This window comes from Eleutherodactylus coqui, chromosome 5 (genome assembly GCF_035609145.1).
Source record: "Eleutherodactylus coqui strain aEleCoq1 chromosome 5, aEleCoq1.hap1, whole genome shotgun sequence".
NCBI classification, from domain to species: Eukaryota; Metazoa; Chordata; class Amphibia; order Anura; family Eleutherodactylidae; genus Eleutherodactylus; species Eleutherodactylus coqui.
Window position 1 is genome coordinate 204859241 of NC_089841.1, and position 22758 is coordinate 204881998.

A 22758-nucleotide genomic window follows, 5' to 3' on the forward strand; every position below is an offset into this window, starting at 1 on the left:
CGACTGGTCAGATTCTCATGAATATATTCCATCAACTCCTAAAAAGCCGCCTTCCTTTAGTGTTTGATATGTACAAGAAAAAATAAAAAAGTGCACTTATATTCTCCAAAGGAAAAAAAAATTGCCACCATGGCACCGTGAAGGTATGCAATATAAAAAAGATGAAACACTGATGGTATATTCCCACATAAAGAGAGGGAAGACTTACTTTCCATTTTCTCCGGGCAGCGAACTTCTTGAATTTCTCCATGTTCACAGCGGAGGCCTTTCTGCTTAACGCTTGGAGAGTATCTTTAGGCTGCAACAAGTTCATAAAGAGTGAGAATAGCAGAGACCGGTAAGAATATATACACCCACACAATAGATATAATCACACTGCAGTGTGATCACAAGTAATAAAAGTAGTATACCGTAAAGAGGACCAGAAATGAGATTAATGGTTTTTTATTGTGTCAGCAATGAGACATCAGGGGCAAGAATATAGGCCAGTTATTACCACGGCTGCAAGGTAAGATGAAGTTCAGCCTCTCCCAGGATGGGAGCGAGAAGAGCGCTTCCACTTATTAACTCCATCAATAACGTTGCACCATACAGCACCAGATGGATTAAGCCACTACACGGCTTAACCCCATCTCAGTGTACCCCGTGTACTGAATTAGATTACTACAAGTTTTCAGCTTGCGGCTTACATGTGTCTACAAATTGAATCTAACTCCACTTTAACTATTTTTCTAGCGGGGTTCTAGAAAGTTATTCTGTAAGGATGTCCACATATCACTGTGCATGATACATAAAATTCTCCTCTCACCGTTTATTACATGCACAAAAACTATGCAGGTTTGGATGAATAGTCCAATATGTATTGTGGCCTTAAGCTACTAGGTGAGAGACCATGTAATCATAAAAAGGTATCAGGAGTTTGCACCGATTTGGCACACGCACAAAAACATCCACTGATGCCTAAAAAGTCAGGGGGTAAAGTGGAGGGGGGGGGAAGGACTCTGCCCTGAGCATCCTGCCCCACTGGAGTCTAACTTGAAGATCTCTACATCTCCAAGCCAAAATTACCATTTATTAATCGAAGGGTAGAGGACCACACTCCAAAATAAAATTCCTGCAGTTGCAAAGAGAAAATGAAGTCACCACCAACTTTGTGGACAATGGATCACTCATCTTCAGGATTAATTTTTTTTTCTTTATATCCCAAACACAAAAAAGAAAATAGGAAAAAAGGAAGAAACTTTTCAAGCATCCGCCAACTCCAGCCTTGCCAAGACTTTTGTTTGGAATTTACAAAATGTTAGGCCAACATGCCCAAAACTTCAAATTCATATAGGTTGACCTATGATGAGCCCTTCTTCAGGCTTAGTTGCTGTTTTAAACAGTTTGGTGGTTGCCAGAGAACTCCATAACAAAGCAACCAGGCTAATGTTATAGACGTCAATGTGCAATTGCAAATTATGGCATTACGTGGATGCATGAACTTCATATGCAAACGAACCAGCTCTTTTCACCCAAAAAGTGAGTTTTGGCCAGGCTGACGGAACATCGTTTCCTTTCTCTGCCTGTATCACTTTAGGAAAATCCATCAGGAGTTCTCTGCCCCATGCGGCCTAGACTGATGCCTAAGCTGTTCGCCAGACAATCCTCTGCAGAATGTATCCTAGCTCCCTGACAACTGGTATTGTGCGTGATGCAGAGAGGAATGGCACTAGTAGAGTCAAAAAGGGTAGCAACCAAATGTATACACGTTGTTGACAAAAGCATTGGGACACTCACAGAAGGTGATGAAATTCGATTTTATTCACATTTTTCAATATGGTGTTGAGCTGCCTTTGGCCTTAATGACTGCAGTAACACTCCTGGGCATGTTTTCCATGAAGGTCAGATAGATGTATGCAGAGATTTTCCATGCCTCAAGGAAAGCGTTCGTTAGTGATATGGGGAATGATGGCTGCAGCATTCTAGTACATTCCAAACATGCTTGAGGGTTTCTGTACTAGGATATGCCTGTGCGATACTCTCCTTTATACCTAATGCTCTTACATCCGATATGCATAACCCCCACCGACTAACAGGACAGGATTGGTGGGTGTCCCAATACTTTTGTCAACATAGTGTACCTATTAACAGTTTTCCCATTGTTCGTAGTGCAGAAAGGCCAATTATAATTAATGGAAAAAAAATAAAGCCAAATACTCCATTTCCACAGGATCTTGACAATAACTAACAAGTTCACAAAGTTATCTGGGAACATCCCAATGTACCTAGTAACTGCTCTTACCTTAATCCATGGGTGACTCAAGCTATCTTCAATGGTCATTCTCTTCCTTTTATAAAAGAACATTTTGTTACACAGGTTGATAACAATCATCTTGCTATTAAACAGTAGAATAGATAAGAGTTCTGGATTCATCCTTCTTATATATGAGCCAGAATGCCACATCCATGTATAGTACCAATACTTGTGAGTGGAGTTTTAACAAATCCCATACACTTACAGGAGAGAAAAATCCGCAGCAGAAGATATGCCTGTTGTGGATTCCGTGGTCAAAATCTACATCAAAATCCACATGTGGATTTTGGTGCCAATTCGTGCCACGAAGTGTGATTGTACCCATAGGTTTGGCATTGGTCTTGTCATTTAGGAGTCTAAGGAAAAAAAGAAAGTGACTAAGGCCGAGTGTCCACAGGCGGGATTTTTAGACACGAGCGATTTTACGCTAGTGTACATTGGGCTGCGCTTTCCATAGTTATCCTATGGAAAGCGTGTCATGCGCACTCCGCATGCAATTTATCGCCGAGGATCATGCTATGACAAATCGCCATAAACACTCGGCCTTAGTCAGGGGTGTCAAACTAATTTTTACTTTGGGCCACATCAGTCGTATGGTTGCCTTCAAAAGGGCCAATTTTAATTGTAGGACTATGGTAAGGGCTGGTTCACACTAACCTATTTGCGCAGTATATTACGTACAATACGCAGTGAATAGAACCCAGTGCTGTTCAATGGGTTCATTTAGGAGTATATTTTTTCCCACGATGTGCAACTGCATGTAAAAATACACAGACATTACCCATTTGAGTGCATATGATGCACTACAATAGGCCATTGAAGTAAATGGGCTGGCGCAGTCACTGCACTGCTGCTGACGGACCTGCAGGCTTGGCGAGTGGAATGCTGCATGAGTTTACTGTATGGCCAGCGGGCCACATGATGTGACTCGGCCCACAGGCCTTGTGTTTGACATCTGTGCTCTAAGAGCTGTAATGGCTTTCATTTCCTTTGTACACTTTAAAAACCCATGAGGACAACTCAAGGGCATACATTTATGTTTCTTTTTTCTCTCTATTATTAATTGAAATCACTTTAAGATTGTTTAAGGATAAAATTTATACAATTTATTACTCAGGTTAGCTAAAATGTGATTGTTCCCAGCAAGAGAAACCAAGTAATCTTGTAGATATGATACCTTTTAATGGCTAACAAAAATACATGATGTTAATGCAAGCTTTCAAAACTCTTGGGTTCTTCTTCAGGCTAAAATGAAATTGATCCGAAGAGGCAGGCATATTTATATACACTTATGACACACATACTTATGACAAGGCACAGACATGGATGTGCCTCTTCGGATCCATTTCATTTTAGCCTGAAGAATCCGAGCGGTTCACAAGCTCGCTGTAACATCATATAAATATGATACCTTATAATGCTAACAAAAATACAAGACCACCTGGTTTCTCTTGCTGGGAACAATCACACTGTACTCTACTGGCTAACACCGTACCAAACCTTTGTTTTCAGGTCAGCTAGCAATGCTTTGAGGCAACGCTATTTAAGGTCTACCCATTAGTTATAGTGGAACGGACGCTGCATCTACAGTAAAGGTGTTGCCAGGCAGCTTTGCAGTAGTAGAGCCATGGCCATCACCGTCTTGGGCTGCAATAGTAATCACATTTTTCTAAAAGTTAAGGTAAACTTCTAAGTGGGAAACAAGTGCAGAACTTACTTTGGGTCCTTGACAAGAAGCCGCTGTATAAAATCTTTGGCCAGATCACTTGTGTTGCTGAAAAACTCATCTTCAAATTCGTAACTAACAGCAGATATATTGGCCAAAGTCTCTTGTTTGGTCTCACCAAGAAATGGGGAAGCACCACTCAACCTGGATAAACAGAAGCAAGACTGGTTCATTGCCTTCCCTTCCAAGAAACGTGGTAACTTAGGTATCAGATAAGGAAAGTGTATTGTAGAAAAAAGAATTAGCAAATATACCTCTGAGCTTCGAAAGCTTCAAGGCTACACCATGGGAAGGAATTATAGAATGGTAGCGTTGGAAGGACCTCCAGGGTCATCTGGTCCAACCCCCAGCATGGTTTATAGAACATGCTTTGGATTTTCAAAGTTGCAGCCTGCCCCATGTGTTCTATGTTTCAACACAGTTTTTTGCCACAAATTTCAAACACGGCAATGCAATTGGTGGAATCTGTGGCAGAATTGTTTAACGCATGCGTATTTTACTGCATATTTTAAAGCTATTTCATCTGCATATAAACCTGTATTTATATCTACTAAATAACACAAGAGAAAAAGGAACATGAAAAATACTTACAGGATATACGTTATTACGCCAATACTCCTAAAAAGAGATAAAAATATGCTTAGTAAGGTACTGGAGGTTCATCTGTCACCTCAAACAAACAACAGCACAATAAGTGCACTGTGATACTCTCTCAGACATATCATATTTCTAATATCTATTTTGTGTCTCCTCTCTTTCAGCTTCATCCCATTGCTTCTAGTCTTTCCTTGTGCAGATGAGAATAGGGTTCTGGACTGCGACAGCCCTTTAGATATTTATAGACAGTCATTAAGTCTCCTCTTAACCTTTTTTTGCAAGCTTGAACATTCCCAGATCCTTTAAGAGCTGTCACTTTTATGCAGAACCTGCCCGCATCATGCGAAGTGACAGCTCTCTCCTCTTATGTATAGAGAGAGAGTTGTCAGTCAACCTGCTGCGGGCACGAACAGCTAGGGCGGCCCGCCTCTGACTCGAAGCTCCGTTCTGAGTCAAACTTTAAAGCGTCTTTATTTTGAAATGCCACAGTGTTTTAGATTATGATATAGACAGGAGAAATGGCATACTAGTCCTGGGTTCATACTGCCCACGGCCTGGGCAGCATGAATCTGGTGACTGGTTCACTTTAAAGAGTTAAAATTGTGAATGCAGTTCTGGATTGTGCTATGTCTTGGAATGGGTCAGATGGACCGTTGCATAAAAATAGGGTTGCAAAGAAAAAAAAAATCTCTGCCGTGCACCTCGCCCTTCAGGCCTTGCACTAGACATAACAGTGAATCTGTTTTTCTGTAGTGTTCCTTTAACAAGCTCAGATAACTCCGTTCGGTGGACTTACCACATATCAGACTCCAGACCCAGTGGCTCATAGTTTACAATTTCTGGAGCTGTCAATAGAATAAAAATCACAACTAGTAAAAAAACGAAACTAAAAAAAAAAAGAAACCTTTCAATTTCATTAACAAACAGAAATGCTCCTAATAAGAATACGCACCAACAAATTCAGGCGTGCCAAATATATTTTTAAATTCATTGCTAGTATCGATTTTGTGTGCCAAACCAAAGTCGATTATCTTAATACGAGGCTTGGGCGACGTCCGGTCCAGCAGCATGATGTTTTCCGGCTAAACAGAAAAAAGAACCACATAACAGGAAAGGGTTAACCACTAACAAACCGTTTGTCATGTATTCATCCTGACGCCACGTAGACGTATCAGAGGGATCTTGGAGTTCTCACAATATGTAACATTCACGAGTTCCTACACATGCTTGTAAATACTCTGTACCTTGAGATCAAAGTGAGCAATTTGCAGAGAATGAAGGTAATTGACACCATTCAAGATCTGTTTGAGAAACTCCGTGGCTTCTTCTTCTGTCAAGGACTCTTTCTCGGCAAGAAAGTCGAACAACTCCCCACCCGCAACACTGGTGATAGAGAGAAGACACCGTTTTAGGAGGACGTAGAAGGGACACCAGGCAATGATTAATACATACACCACAATGGTCATTTTATTAGAGACCTCTGTCCTTTCACAATTGGAGCTCTCCAGACTGGAAATTAAGTCTCGTAAACCCGGGAGTGCAGCATGAACTAAAGCGAGCACGTTTTCTCTGGATCTGTTGCAGTGCGAATAAGGATGGAAAAACTGAGTGACGCAGAAGAAGGCATGATCACCAGTGCTACACTAGCCGAGGCTAGGATTTCAAAAACTGCCAACCTAATGGGGTTTTCTTGCACAGAGATGTAGAAGGTATACAGAAAATAGGGTGATTGAGGAAAAACATCTCGTGGATGTAAATAACTTGTCAAAAAAGGGGTCAAAAGGAATATGTCCAGAAACTAACAGGTGATGCACAGCCAAGTAAATTGCAGCCAAAAACAATTGTGCTCCAACATGTCCAAGTGCACAACTCATCATCCCTTAGCATGGATGAGATAACAGCAGATGACTAGTTTGACTACTACTGCTGTCTAACGAGCAGTCAAAACTCCAGTGGGCAAATCCGATACCCAAGCAGTGGGAAAAGTCACCTGGTCCAGATTTTTGTCGCACCATGTTGATGGGAGGGTCAGAATTTGGCACAAGTGGCACAAATCAATGATCCCTTCCTGTCAGCGGTTTATAGTTCAGGCTGGTGGCACAATGGTATGGGGAATGTTTTCTTGGAACTCCCTGGGTGCTCCGATACCTGTGAATGGACGCCATGACAAATTGCTGCAGTTCTGAAGTCCAAAAGAGGCCTATGGTGTTACTAAATGGGAGTCTCCAATAGAGTGCCCATTCAGCATATAATCTCATGCTGTGAATGTTAATACTTATATAGTTTATATATACAGCAGCAGAACAACGTTTACAAAAACCAATGTTATATGGCTTGGTATAAATCCCTAAATTTCTTTATGTACCTTGTACATTAAAAGGTTCATACAGAGTTTTGGCTTTAGGAAGAAATCTCATGGAAATAGTCTTTCATTTCAAGAATGTACTGAGGTTTACAGTTCCTGAGACTGTAGGGGCAGCCGCTGTTTTAGGCGACTTCCTACCGCCAGAACCTTAGGGGTCGTACACCAACACTATTCGTTAACCCTTTGCAATCCAATTTTGGATTCTGGGTTTCCTAGGGGGCTTTCTCTTTCTGTCATTATACAATGGCGCCATCTGCTGGCTAGAGCCAGAACTGCGGTATGTGACATGCTGGAGAGGCTCCCGACAATAGAGCGGGCAGGAATCTACAGTAAAAATACCCTGCTGGACGTCTTACGACGTACGGCCTTCAATCAGAATGTCTTTAGACGTCAGACAGTGGATTGGAAAGGGTTGAACCAATTCTGCTGATTTGGAGAAGCCGACATTCATTTCACTGAAAGTGCCCATAAATATCAAATGCTGCCTGGACCCAGCAATTTTGTTAGGAACGGTTGACAAACTAGTGTGTACCGAGTTACCAGAGTCTCCTTGGTCAGCAAATACTGAGGAAAAGCAGGGTCGGGTATGTGGAATGTCCTTTATGGCAGAGGTCCCCAACTCCAGTCCTCAGGGACCACCAACGGGTCATGTTTTCAGGATATCCTATGGTAAGAACACCTGTGGCAATGTCTGAGGACTGATGATAATTACATCACCTGTGCAACACTGAGGACATCCTGAAAACATGACCTGTTGGCGGTCCCTGAGGACTGGAGTTGGGGAACACTGCTTTATGGTATGCAGACACAGGGCAGATTTGACACATAGGTATTTTCGACTATTCCACTCTTGAGCTGCGCTTTTAGAAATCTGCAGAGGTATTGTTCTATCTTCTCATTTGCATATTTCCCAGAGGAGCATGGATGGTCTTCTAAGTCTCCTTAAGGAAAAAAGATACCCTTCCTGAGCCACTGCTGTAGTAACAACTCCATCACATGTATGGGAGGGATTTTAATTGTAGAACTCTCTGCAATAAATCTGTCATGTATAACGTACACTTACAGCTGAGGCACGCTGCTAAAACCTCAGTGAAATCAATAGCACATATCATGGATTTTGGGTTAGTATAGGACCTAGCGTATGGACTTCCTCCAATATGAGGATCTGGTATGTCTACAGGTGTGTCCATTGGTCACAGTTCCCCTTTACCATATAGTCCTCTGCTGATATCAGGTCTGCTCTGATACAAGCAATTTTGCGCTATGACAAAAAAAAAATTGTCCACATGAGGACGTTTCTTAAAGACAGCAGTGATAATGAACAGCCAGCCATAGAAACAGACTTAAGGTAGAAGAGATGATTATCTGTTCCGGTAGTATTTGTCTGACATCTGTTATCGTGGCTGAGATACACAGTAAGTCCCGGTACAAGCAGGTTATACCTGGAACTGCAGCACCAAGAAAATACTTTCACAATGTATAAAAGAAAATACATGACTGTCTGCAGGCTATGTGCATATATGAGTATTGGGTCATTATAAAGGACACGACTGTGGGAAGATCTAACCTGTTTCCCTGAAAAAAAGGACATACCCTGAAAATAAGACATAGCATGATTTTCCAGAATTTTTGAGGATGCAAAATAAATTTTTTGGCTTTTTGAGGATGCTTGAAATTTAAGCCCTACTCCAAAATTAAGCCCTGCTAACAGTTAATTAAAAAAGTCAATTTAAATAGTGTCCAGGCAGCTATACATGTAAAAAAGTTAAACCTTTTTGAACGAAAATTAATATAAGACACTGTCTTATTTTCGGGGAAACACGGTAGAAGGACTTGTCAGCGAATGGCTGGTGTAACAAGAGTAATTAAAAAAATTTTTCTCTCTTGCTCTCATGAAATGTTTAAAGAGAATAAAAAGAAATCCGCATACACGTCTCCTGCTGCAGCAGCATGAAACACGAACTGGAGAGCTGGGTCTATTAGGTAATAGTCCTAACTCTTCTGACCAATTATTAGGCATTTACTTAAAAACTTTTACATCCAATTAAAATGGGTTGTAGGGAAACAAACAAACAAACAATAAATCGCAGAATGCTCTTTCTATGAGGATGGCTTCCATTGAAGTCAATGGAAGCAGTCCGACCTGCGGCCCTTTCGCAATCATCATTGCAGAATGGATGTAGGATCCCCATCACCACCTAGCGACGGCGTGGAATAATCTGTACTGCGCATGTGTGCTGGCCGACACATCTGCAGTACAGAATAAAGAATCTGGACGGGTACGTGGAGTCACCGGCCGGGCACAGGGTCGGATTCCGCTGCCGGATCCCGCAAGCGGAATCCGACCCGGTCGTGTGAAGGCGGCCTTAGGCCTCATGTCCACTGGGAAAATCAGATTCGCTGCGGATTTGGGCTACGGATGCAGTGTAATTGTCTTTTATTTTTCATGCGGGAGATCAATGTAGCTATGTGCTCTATGAGTTTCCGCACGCGTGATCCGCACTAAAATGGAGCATGTCCATTCTTTTTCATGCTCCAGAAATTTTTTAATTACCATCCGCAGGTATTTATCTACCCGCGGGTGGTCAATGCATTCCATGGGGCGCGGATCCGCGTGCGGGAAAAACGCTCCGGTTTTTATTCTTCTTTTCCCCGTGGACATGAGCCCTTAGGCTTTTTTCTGTGTACTCTGCCCCGAGCCCCTTACTAATGCTGACACTGCTGAATTACATATGCATATAAGCCAACGGTATAATGCTTCTGTCACACCATAAGTATTGGAAATCTGCACAGCACGTCCCGATATACCATCTCATACCCCTGGTACATTTTAGCGGAAATGGCTTGTTATTTATTGATTCTAATGGAACGCAGCAAAGAATTATGAGTTTTGATGTTGTAAGTTTAGTACGTTTAGTGCCCAGTAACAATTATCGGATTTAACCTTCGGTAATAAAATGAGGAGAAAACACTCATTGCGTTAGTTTTCCGGGAAACTGAACCAGAGTCACAGAATGACGAATAACCCATTTTCATGCAGAGATCCAGTCAAAATTCTGAATATTTTGGTGCTCAAATCTTCCAAGTTCTTGCTTGTTCAGTCTCTCTACATAGCTGGCTCTTGTGATTTCCATTGCTATATGCCTACTGTACTAACAGCAGGGAATTGTGTAGCAAAGGCATGGAGCACAGCACTAGGACGACAGCACTAGGACGACAGCACTAGGACGACAGCACTAGGACGACAGCACTAGGACGACAGCACTAGGACGACAGCACTAGGACGACAGCACTAGGACGACAGCACTAGGACGACAGCACTAGGACGACAGCACTAGGACGACAGCACTAGGACGACAGCACTAGGACGACAGCACTAGGACGACAGCACTAGGACGACAGCACTAGGACGACAGCACTAGGACCCCACTGTGAAGAATCTGTATACCCAGGGGGAATGGAGAGAGAAAGTCATACAGAAGGATGGAAATGCTTCAAGTCACCCTCCGGTCCTGGACAAACATGGCTACATAGCTTCTCTGATTACCCGATGTAAACCATACATTAGTATGCATCATTAGATAAGACAATACATGCTGCTTAAACTGCATATGTGAGCAGCACTAACGAATCAGAAGAGCATGTAGACTACGGATGCATACTAATACAGTGTGCATCAGGCATTCAGAAAGAGTTCTGTTATATTTGTTTGTCCAGGACTTAACTATTGATAACCAACCCTCAGGATAGGTCTTCAATAGTTGATTGGCAGAGGTTCTCCTCTAGGAATCCCAGCCAATCAGCTGATCGCTGGGCTTAATGTCAGTATAGACAGCGCTGGAAGCTAGTGCTGTCTGTACTGCAGTGGCCCGGTTTGGTACTGCAGACACATTATTGATGCCATATCCTAAGTAGTCATCAGTAATAAAAGTCCAGCAACAACTTTAAAACACAGGCAAAAAAACTATTAGTGGGTAAACCACATCTAATATTCAGCTACTGCAACAGCTATACTTGGTGACATGAAGGGTGCTTATTTGAAAGCGCTGTAGAATAAGTTGGCGCTATACAGATAACAAGGTATGTACTTTTCGTGTTGTACACACATGATTTTAAGTAATTTTTTTGTTTGATCATCTAAAAACATAAAAAAAGTTTTTGCAGCACTTTGCTATTTCCATCATTTGCAAGAAATAAATTCAACCGTTGCTCCATGACGGGGTTGTGATCCATGGGGGTTCCGGCGCTGTGCGAGAAACCCACAGATCCAATTATCTACCTAGCAGGATTAGGTGTAACCCTTTCACATCAGTCTTTACAGATGTCAAATTTTACGCATGTCAACAAATATATGACCAATGTTTAATCAACTTTGGCCATTTATAAACGGCTTCACGAAGAGCCCCCGGTGTTTTGCCTAGTTGTGCCGGCACTTTCTGTTCCGTATTGGACACTTCAGATAAGACTAAACTTGCTACAAACTGATTTTGCTAAACAAAACCCTCCAGCTGGAATAATGAAGGGCCCTTGAAGTCCCAGGCTTCAGCCGGTGCCGTGTTGTTCTTGCGGTCGCACAGGAAGCACATTACATCATCCTCTGAAACACAAACAAGCATTTGGGGGGTGGCTTTGTGGCACTTACAGCTCCAGAATGAGAATGACATCTGTTTTGTTCTCGAACACCTCATGCAGCGTGATCACATTAGGATGTCGGATTTCCTTCAGTATGCTAACCTCCCTTTCTATATCCTCCCGGGTCACGCCGCGGCGGCTGGATTTGGTTCGCCTCTTCTTGATGAACTTTGCAGCATACTGCACACCGGTGCTTTTTTCCTGACATTTCTTTACCACCGCAAACTGCCCGCTGAAAGAAAGAAAGAAAGAAGACGCAACATTAAGAAAGTGGTTAATAAGATGCTCCAGGCAGCACATACTTATGGTTGCAAGAAAAGTAAGTGAACCCTTTGCAGGAACCTGGATTTCTGGACTAATAAAACATGATCTGACTGTCTATAATTGTGACTGTGTACCCAACACAAGACATGAACAGGACAACTGTGTTTAGTTAGATTTGTTTGCCTGAGTAAAGCTGCATTTACACTGATTTCCTAGTCCATTGACCTTCAGGAATGCTGCCTTCCAATAGGTGGCGCTGCAGAGGTACTTTTTCATCTCCCTTATTTGCATATTACCCAGGGGAGCATGAATGGCCTTATAAGTCTCCTCGCTCACCTTCTTGGTGTCTCCTAAAGGAGAAAAGATAACTGTTTCATGTATCAGGAATGCTATCGTTCAGTTTAAACGTGGGCCAATGACTTGATGAATGAGAATCGCGCTCCTCTTGTTAATCGTTCAGTTTCTGCCGGCATAAAAATCTGCGCCGGCTCGTACGCTGGGATTTGAAATGCTGAAAGATTAGTGAATGAGAACTGCATGATTCTTAACAAGAATCGTACAGTCTAATCGTACGCCAACCAGCTGGTGACATCACTAGCTTGTTCGCTCGGGCAAATGAGAGTACTTTGATTCTCATTCGGTGTAAAAGGGGTTTAAAGGATGAATTCACACCTGTGTTAGGGCTCCGTTTAGGGTTTCTGTCTCTCCACTCCGTTTTTGGAGAGAGAACCTGAAGTAAGGCCGCTTTCACACGACTGAGTCAGAATCCACATGCGGGATCCCAAAGCAGAATCCGACCCTGTGCCTGGCCGGTGACCCCTGCGGATTTCTCCAGATTCTTATATCTGTACTGTGGATGTGCCGGCCAGCTCGCCGGCGCACATGGGCAGTACAGATAATGCTGTGCCATTGCTAGACGATGACATGGATCCTGCCACCTTTCCGCAATGACGACTGCGCAAGAGCTGCGGGTCAGACTGCTTCCACTGACATCAATCTGAAGCCATCCACACGGAATCCGCTTAGAAATAAAGCATGCTGCGGAAAAATGACCATGCAATCGGAAAAACGCAATTGATTTCCACTTGTGGGCAGGAAAAGCCGCTTTTCCATAGCATGCTGTGGCAGGTATTTGGTGCGGAATCCGGAAGTGGACGCCCACTCCAGATTCTGCAGTACAAGTCCGGCCGCGTGCAGGGGGCTTAAAACTGAAATAAACCCATCACTTCTTTTGCTCATTGATTTCAATGGGTTACAAAATGACTCGAAGGCTTTGTTTGCTTGACTTCCCATTTTTTCTTCCACAGGAACAACTAGGCAGTCCGCTGTGTTATTTCATCCAGTAGAAAAACAAACAAAACAGAACTGAAGCAAACGGACACCAATGAATTCACCTTTTCTGCTCCCATAATGAGGCAGGAAAACTGAACACCTGAAACAGGTGTGAACTAGAGATGAGCGAACGTACTCGTTTCGAGTACTTACGCACCCGAGTACCGCCATTTTCGAGTACTTCAGTACTCGGGTGCAAAGATTCGGGGGGCGCCGGGGGGCGGGGAGAGGCGTGGCGGTGCGGGGGGTAGCAGCGGGGAACAGGGGGAAGCCCTCTCTCTCTTCCTCTCCCCCCCACTCCCCACTGCTACCCCCCGTGCCGCCACGGCGCCCCCCGAATCTTTTCACCCGAGTACTGATGTACTCGAAAATGGCGGTACTCGGGTGCGTAAGTACTCGAAACGAGTACGTTCGCTCATCTCTAGTGTGAACATATCCTTAGTAATCAATGCAGAAATCCAGGTATTTTCAAAGGGTTCACTTTTTTTCTCTTGCAACTGCACTCCTGTACATCAGTCACAACTTTACTATGCAGCAGCTTATCCACCAAGATTCATGCAGCCAAATACATCATCTTGCAACTCCCTCAAAATATCAGTAACAATTAAAAAAAAAAAAAATCTATATATTACATGGCTACACCTCTATACATAACATCTATACACTTAACCAGAGGCGTAACTTGAAGCTCCTGGGCCCCAATGCAAAATCTGTAAAAGGGCCCCCAACTATAATACTTTATTCATAGTACTGGGCTTACCATATGGAAAAGATAGGCCTTATGGGCCCCATAAGGATCCTGGGTGAAAGAGCAACCGTACCCCCTACGCAGTAATGAGTTGGCCCACCTTTTTGGATAACATAGCTTTTAGACATTGTGGAACAAATTCCATAGTGTGAACATCCTCCATACTCTACTCAACTTATGCCTGCTACAGAAGCTCCATCAGTTGGTGCACATTTTACCAATAAGTGGGAGCAAATCTCACAAGCATTTTCAGCATATCCCAAACATGTTCAATGGAGTTACAGTCTGGCGAGTTTGGGGGCCACAGCAGTTTGAAGTATTCATTGTCATGTTACTCCAACCACTCCCTAGTGATCTGAGCTCAATGACGGGGAGCGTTGTCCTGTCGAATAATAGCGCTGTGGTCGGAGACGAGTTCCTGAAGATATGGAGGCAGATGGTCAGCTAACAGGTCATTGTAATGTTCACAATTCAAGGATTGTAGTATGATGATCAACGGTCCTAAACCCTGCCAGGAAAAGGTTCCCCTGGACCATGACACCACCAGCATCGGCCTGTTGAATCCCAATGGTGTGTCCATGGGATACGGTTTCATGCCAGCTGTGGACCAGGCAATCCACTGGGTTCAGCAGAAAATTGAACTTATTACTCCAAATGACTTTCTGTCATGTGTCAAAAGGTCCACCGACATCTTTCATGGGCCTACACAAGGTGTTGTTGGCGATGACACGGGGATCGTCATGACTGTCAAAGGTTGCCTTCTGCTGCATGGATCATGACATGGGCCATCATGTGGTGGTACGTTACTGATCACAAGATGTCACATACCAGCTGTTCCTAATGCAGCGATTCGTTCAGTGTATATACTTATATATAGATGTAGGCAAATAATGATCTACCTCTTCTACTTCCCCAGAAAATATGATGCTAAAGTAATCAGGAATATAAATATGTAAATATGTCCCATCTATATAAGAGAACATGCGCCTAAAGCAGATAATAGCAAAGGTCAATCCCGAAGCAATTGTAAAGCATCAGATTGTTAATCAAGCGATACAGGATGAAAATTACTACAAGGTCACCTTGATGAGATCATTTATCCAAGCCTCAGTGCAATGCATTCTAATTTTATAAGTTCCATAGGAGACACCCAATCATTCCCCCAAAACAGTTAAACGGATGTTCTTAGCCAACACACGACCCTTGCAAGCCATTAAAAGAGTATTTCAGGCAAATACTATTGATGAACTGTCCTCAGGATAAGTCATCAATAGTTGATCAGCTGAGGTCCACCAATCAGCTGTTCAGGTGCCTGCTTTCAGTGCCACATCACACAGGGTATAGAGTGAACGCTGTTGCTCCGACCCCTTAGTAGTGGCCAGTGCTGGTAATTGCAGGGTGGGTTCTCATTAAAATCAATGCGAATTGAGCCCGTAATTACAAGCACCGAACATTAGAGGAGTTAGAGCTAACAGCAGGCACCCAAACATCTGATGGCCGGGTTCCAGTGGTAGACCCCAGTTGATCCACTATCGATGACCTATACTATAGGTCATCAATAGTATTTGCCTGGAAAAGGCAGGACTTTTGAACAAATACAATTTGAGATAAACCAGAACTCCATTTTGTTCAACACAAACAATTGCTTGTGCTCTATACAAATGTTATGAAGCTGTGCAAATAGCAACACCCTAAGGGCTCCTTCACACAAACATGTGCTGACAGTGTATTATTCGTGCAGGTTTTGCGTGCGCAATATGCTGTACCAATCTGCCATAGGCTCCCATGTTGCAGCTCATACCTACTGTGCGAAAGATTACAGTATATTCTATCTTGGCATGTGTTATGCACACATACATGCCAAGATCGTGTATGGCGATTGGTGGCATGCAGCAGATTACACTTGTGTGAAGCCAACCTAAGACAAATGTCCAACCCTTCCTACCATGTTATATTGATGAAAAAACAGGGAGGCTGGAGATGTCGAACTAGCAGTTTATTGCAGGGGGAGGTGGAGAGTATAACACAGCATGTTACAGCCATTTAGAAGGAGGGGGGAGAAGTTATTCAGTGCCTGCAATGTAGAAAACATCACACTGTCAGCTGTCTGTGCCTGCAGGGAAGGCTGACAGAGGAGAGGTCAAAAGTAGCAGTTTATTGCAGAGGGAGGAGGGGACAAATCGCATTAAATGATGAATCTTGGTCCTCCAGCTTACAGTATGTAAGCATGGAGGCTGCTGAAATTTTTTTTAATGAAAACCAATAAGAAGTGTTTAATTTCCAAATATACAATGATTTATTAAAAATAAATAAAAATTCTAAAAAAAGGTGGTGTCCATGGCCTTTAATGCACTTTTGGCAAATATTTTCCAAAGCCTTCATATTTCTTTCTGCTCAGAGTAGGTTGCGTATTTCAGACAGTGTAAGAAATGCAATTGTGTACATCAATCAAACCACCCATTCAGATGAGTAATAGTTTCTCCGGCAGGAGAGATGCTTGCGGTATAGCGCAGACAGACAACACTAATGATACAGTACATGTGTAAGCTTCTAGCCTACTTAAGCCAATTTGTTACACAGAGGAGGATCAAGTCACACAATGAATGTAGATGATAGCCTTGTGCTGGAACAAATACTTCAGCAATAACCGTGATTTGCTGGGTGATCATCTAATACCTATTGAATTACTTGTGAATTATTACCCTGAAACAGATCTTTTCCCTGAAGCTGGCGGACTGCCCACTCCCTGCACCTCGCCACAAGCCTGCCGCTAGTAGCAGTCTTGCTTCCTACTAGCCCACAACCGTGACAACAATGTACGCTGTATGGGAGAGAAAGCAGCGTTATTTAATGACAATAGGTTTCATCAAATATTTCCTTGCAGAAATAAAGTCCCTGGGCGTTGTCTTGTGTCAAGTCATTTACAGGGCAGATTCACAGTTGGGGGCTATTAGACGAAGTAAACGGACTTATTAACAGTTCACTGAGATAAAAGCATTGCTGAATGGGACTACATACCTGTATCTAGTCCTGCATTCCGCTGCATACATTGATCTCTTTGTACAGAATTTGTCCTATAAAGAGCAACTCTAAAAAAGGCCCTTTTACACGGAATGAACGATATTTGTTCTATGTGAATGCAGTCAATGATCGAACAAACGATAAATCATAACTTTTCGTTAATTTAACGCAGGCATAAAAATAATCATTGGTTCGTTCGCAAATTATTTGCTTTAAATAGTGTTCGGTCAGTCGTTCTCATTCACTTGTACAGCAAACGACTGAACGATTTCTCGTTTGAAGGAGCAAACGATGTATCTGCCGGTATAAGCAGGCTGTACAGGTGAATGTGCCAACTCTAGACCTAACTGTAATGGCCCCAAAGAACTTACTGTAGCATGTATGGCCGGAGGCCTAGTTTTGTCACGGTGATGCCAACACTCCGACTGGACCCTCGGGCTGGTATGCCGAAGAAATAACAGTGGAGTCCAGCAATAGTTCAGAAATCTGGGAGTGTACAGATTTACTAACGTTGATATTTGAGATACTACTTAAGAGCAATTAGGTGTGCAAATGAAGCCTTCACTGAATGCAGTTAATAGCCTGAGGGCTCTTATCTGCATTCAGCTCCTTTGTTCTCCAGCAGGAAACAATGCTATCAGCACTCCCCGTGGAGAACTGCTGATAAGGCTGAAGGACAATTTTTAGGTTGGACTGAATTTAACAATCAGCTAGTAGTGCACAAATAGAGTGCACGATGGGTGTGCATTTAGACACAATTATCGCTAAAACGATTGCTAAAAAAATCGTTAAAAAGCTATCATCACTCCGTGTAAATGGGCCTTATGAGTATCCTTGTAGTGAAACATTCTGCCGTTTCAGCATCTCACAAACTACAGTGGGAAAAGATGGTCTCTTCCTTTCTGGAGCACGAATGGGGAAGACGACGACCCTCATTTTCTGTATAGCCCTAAAAGGGTAACCAGCAGTTAGACACTTATGGCCAACTTCAATATGCCATAAATGTCTCAGGCCTCATGTCCACGGGCAAAAGAAGAATTAAAATCCGCAGCGGATTTTAACTCTTCTCCCGCGCGCGGATCCGCACCCCATAGGGATGCATTGACCACCCGCGGGTAGATAAATACCCACGGATGGTCAATAAAAGGGATTTTAAAAAAAATGGAGTATGAAAAAATCTGGACCATGCTCCATTTTCGTGCGGGTCTCCCGCGGGGACGGCTCCCGCGGGCTTCTATTGAAGCCTATGGAAGCCGTCCGGATCCGCGGGAGACCTAAAATAGGAATTTAAAAGAATTTACTCATCCGGAGCGGACCGGGAAGGTCTTCTCTTCCTCACGGCCGGATCTTTCTTGCTTCGGCTCGGCGGATGTGCTTGGCGCATGCGCGCGGCACGTCGGCGACGTGCCGCCGGCGTGACGAGTTCATCTGCCAGCCGAAAAAGAAGATCCGGCCGTGAGGAAGAGAAGAGCCTCCCGGCCCGCTCCGGATGAGTAAATTCTTTTAAATTCCTATTTTCAGCGCTCATGTCCGCGGGGCAGGACGGACCCACTGCAGATTCTACATGGAGAATCCGTAGTGGGCCCGATTTTCCCCATGGACATGAGGCCTCAGGTGGCAATACCCCACTTTATTGTAGCCTTTGGGACTGGTTCAACCTGACAATGTGGCCCTCAGATGAGAAGAGATTGTAAATCCTCTCTATAGACTGCTTATTACAAGTGGACGCAATTCTTCTCAACGTGAACTACATTTACTGTATATCCTGGTTCATTGAACTAGTGGCTTGCATTCTCTGTAGTTACCAGAAAACAGGATGTGTACCCAGTGACCTGCAGAGTGTTATAGGACACGCCAACAACCACATATTGGAGAAGTCAGGGAAGCACAGGGTAAATGCTCAGTCACTTCCACGCTACAGAAAAGATTCATCATAATAACCTGATGGGGCTATGAGCTACATCTAATGTCAAGTGACAAATGCAGAAGTAGAATGGCATGACAACTCGCAGTAACTTACACAAATCAAGTATTAGCTATGAAGTGGTTGGCGTTTTCCACAACTTCTATAATACTATCTGATTGGGAAATAACTGCACATAAATGATGTTCCTCTTCCCCATTAGTATGGATACACCAGATTTATTAATTTCATGAACAGCATTTTTTGGGAAGTTAACAAAAGTTTTGAAATACTTGTTGAATGCTGCCCAGATGGCCATAGCTTTCAGAATCTGGGGCTTTCCATGCCAGGTTTCATCCTTTTCTTTAACAGAGCTTGATTATGTATTTGATGCCACTTTACACTTCTTAGAATGAAAGCGTACAAAATTAGTGTTTGTTTTTCTCACCATTTTAAATCGCCATCATAAGTAACTTGATACTGAAACTAAACCCGAGTCCCCAGAAGAATTCCACCTTAAATACAGTATTATGATTGTGCTCCAAATGGCGAATGTGGTTTAGGAGATGAAGGCCAACTAAGAAACTCAAGTGAAAAGACTTTCATGTCATCTATGCCTTCAGTGCTATAGAAACTATCAAAGACGCTCATCATCTTTTTACGAACTGACCCTTTTCATTCAGTTTGGATTTAGATTAGGTTGGTTTCACACAGCGTTCCCCCCCAAAAATACCACATTTTAAGGCACTTTCACACTGGATGGAGATTCCGAACAGGGCACGAACTGGGAATCCCCTGGCCTAATGGGTCTATCTTATGACGGAACCGAACAGCGCCAAACCTACTCCATTGACTATAATGGGATTTGTTTGGTTACTACTTAGCTGCCCAGCATTTTACCGGAAGAAAAAGGTGCTACATGCAGCACTTTTCTTCCAGTATTTTGTGGCAGATCTGTAACGGAACCTCCGGTGATTCCAGAGCGGATGTACAGCCACCCTTAATGAGGTTTTCTGGGTGTTTTTTTGCTGCTGCTGCAAAAAAAAATCCTTACTGGAAGAGATGGAGCACATTTATTGAATGGTCTTCTATTAGGTATTAAACTTTTTCATAAAATTGTAACCTACTTTTGAAATGTGTTCCATTTAGAAGCCAAGATCTCTCCTAAGGTGTAAGGAGGATGAAGAGTCTTTAGAGGCTTCCTGCAACCGTGGAAGCAATAACCATATGCATCAGTAGAATAAGAACTATAGACCACCGAGTAAATGGTTTCTCAGAGTACAGCTCATCTTGTAAGTACTGTATAAATGATACCGCCTCCTTCTATAGTCTTATGTAGCCACTGCCTAATATGGCCCTTTCCTTGGGCGCTTATATTCTTAACTTGTCCTTCAGGATACACAATTGGTTTTTAATGAGCACCCATACACCCCCCACCACTGACTGTAGCGCAAGAGCTATTTACAAGAGGGGATGTGCTGCTGACAAGCAATTTTTATGCGCACAATACAAGTTGTGAAAAATGAAGTATTTTATTATTTGGATTTCAATTGCTGGGCAAAAAAATAAAAAAATAAAATAAAAAAAAATAAATAGGGCAATGATCAGGGGTGAACACTCATACGAACTGAAGCCCTTAAGCCGAATTACAAGAAAGAATTTTTATAAAATAAGCCCTTTTCAGGTGAAAGGTTGATTGCTCTGAAGAAATGACTTTGCACAGTATTTGCACTTTGTTATCTTGAGTATTTTATTGGCGTACTCCTTCACATTCCACACTTATCATACGGGGAGGTGTCATCCCGGCTGTATTCCCTTCACTGGGATATTCAGGAAAGTCCGGCTATCAATCACCAATTTAGCTTGGGGTTCCTTCTCTTTGCTTTTAAATCTACTTTAGAAAATCTATATTTTACAGACTGTAATAAATACTCTATAGACCTAAAACTGTGATAACAGCAGATTACATAGGTCTACAGCATTCTGTAGTTGGGAGGTTATCATAAAGTCTAGTGTGTTCAAGCTTTCATCTATAACATCCATGCTGATCCAGAGAAAGAAAAAAACGACACCATCCATACTGCAAATGGAGAAAACAAGGTTCCAGGTACTGCTTTTTATTATAGTCATTTGTCTGCATATTAGGTTTTAGTAAAAAAAAATAAACAAGTCTTCTATCCCGCTATTACAGACACTGGTTCTTGTGAGAAAATAGTCCATGCATGGGATGATTAGGGAAGTGACCGGAGACTGGAGCACATGGTACGGTACAGACATAACCAGAGAATTCCTGGCCCTAATACTAGCTCTCCTTAAGGACGCTTTCACACAGGTGACAAAATTATACGATTTTCTTGCAATGCAACAGCGCGACAAATCACATGTTTGTGAACCCCATGCTTTCCAATGGGTTCCTTCACATTAGCAATGTTTTGTAGGCTGCTACATTGCGAGAGAAAAAAATTGCCGCATGCTAAATATTGCCGCGATTTGCTGTTTTGTAGCTCAAGTTTCCCTATGAAGCCTTCCTTTGTGTTGCATCCTACGAAGTCACAGTTTTCGTGCACTGCAACTTTTACAGTAGGAAGTCCTACTGTTGGTCCCAACAAAAAAAAAAAAAGCTCTAGCTACATTAAACCAAAAAAAACCCCAATACATTACCTTAACAGGCCGGTCCTGTCCGCTGTACCATACTTCTCCTCCCATTGAATACAATGGCTGTGATTGGCTCATCGAGCGCTATAGCGATTGGTTCTCAAACACCGTGGCTCAGCCAAAGAGACGGCACTTCCTTGAGGCCGGATTTTTGAACTCCTCCCACCCGACAAGGAAGCGCTGGCTGCAGACTACAAGCAAGTGTGGTGGAACTGCTGTGGAGCAGACAGCGCCTGTTCGGTAATGTTTTTTTTAATGCAGCCAAGGCTTATTTTCGGTGTAGGGCTTATATTTCAAGCCCCCCCTTGAATATCCCAGCAAAAGAGCGCCACAAAAATCGTTACATCGCACAGAACACAGCTGTGCTAGCACTGTGATTTTATCGCAGCGATATTGCTGTCACCCGCGTGAAACCTAAATCCTTCCTTAATCTCTCACTGCTAAGCGACTCAATGAACCAAACAACCTACTGACAGCCCTGTCCGAAACACTGTCCCTGAGAACAAGAAGCCACTAGGACCCCAACAATGAAGCACAATAATTAACCAAGGCTAGGCAGATACAAACAAGGGATGAACAAACTAAAACCAGAGGCTAAAAAACTAATGCCCCATTGAGGCAGATTGATCATCGTTCAGAAGATCTCAGTTTAAATGCGAGCAAACGACTGAACGATGAGCGAGAATAGTGAAGGTCTCGCTGGTCATTCACTTTGAGCCAGCATAAAAACCAGCCCCCGCTGGCTCAGGTACTTATTGTGCCCTGTAAACACTGATCTGCAGTGTTTCACATAGAAATGTTAAACACTAAATGATAAATGCCCGAGGACTGCACGATTCTCAACAAGAAAATGAGATTTTCAGCTTGTGTAAAAGGGCTGTAATACTGGATTAGGCAACAATATGAACCTCACCAGGAATAAAGAGAAAAATCTAGACTAGTACAAGTTATTAGAACTTAAAGGGGTTCTGACATCAAAAAAAAAAAATTGTACTCACCTGGCCTGATCGCCAGGCATGTCCCCTCCAGCCGGCATCTTCTTCTGTGCCTTTAAAGCAGAGCAGGAGCGGTCAAAAAGACCGCTTCCTGCTCTGGTCCGTCTGTCAGGCACTTCCGAGGTGAACGGACGGACCGCTCACAGCAAGCACATCACAAGCAGGGCTTGCTGTGGGCGGCCCGTCCATCCTGCTGAACTCCGGAGTGCTGCGCATGCGCAGTG

At 43.1% G+C, this 22758-nt stretch overlaps 1 protein-coding gene across 1 annotated transcript in view; it reads right to left on the reverse strand.

The window, feature by feature from the left end:
* Positions 1–22758, reverse strand: part of DAPK1 (death associated protein kinase 1) — a 130944-nt gene that overhangs the window by 45326 nt on the left and 62860 nt on the right. Inside the window, exons 3-10 of the mRNA XM_066604093.1 lie at positions 11627–11848; positions 5864–6002; positions 5572–5701; positions 5416–5464; positions 4614–4640; positions 4014–4166; positions 2285–2330; positions 209–298 (exon numbers count right to left, since the gene is read on the reverse strand). Coding sequence (XP_066460190.1) covers positions 209–298; positions 2285–2330; positions 4014–4166; positions 4614–4640; positions 5416–5464; positions 5572–5701; positions 5864–6002; positions 11627–11848 — 856 coding nt within the window. The remainder of the gene's footprint in view (positions 1–208; positions 299–2284; positions 2331–4013; positions 4167–4613; positions 4641–5415; positions 5465–5571; positions 5702–5863; positions 6003–11626; positions 11849–22758) is intronic.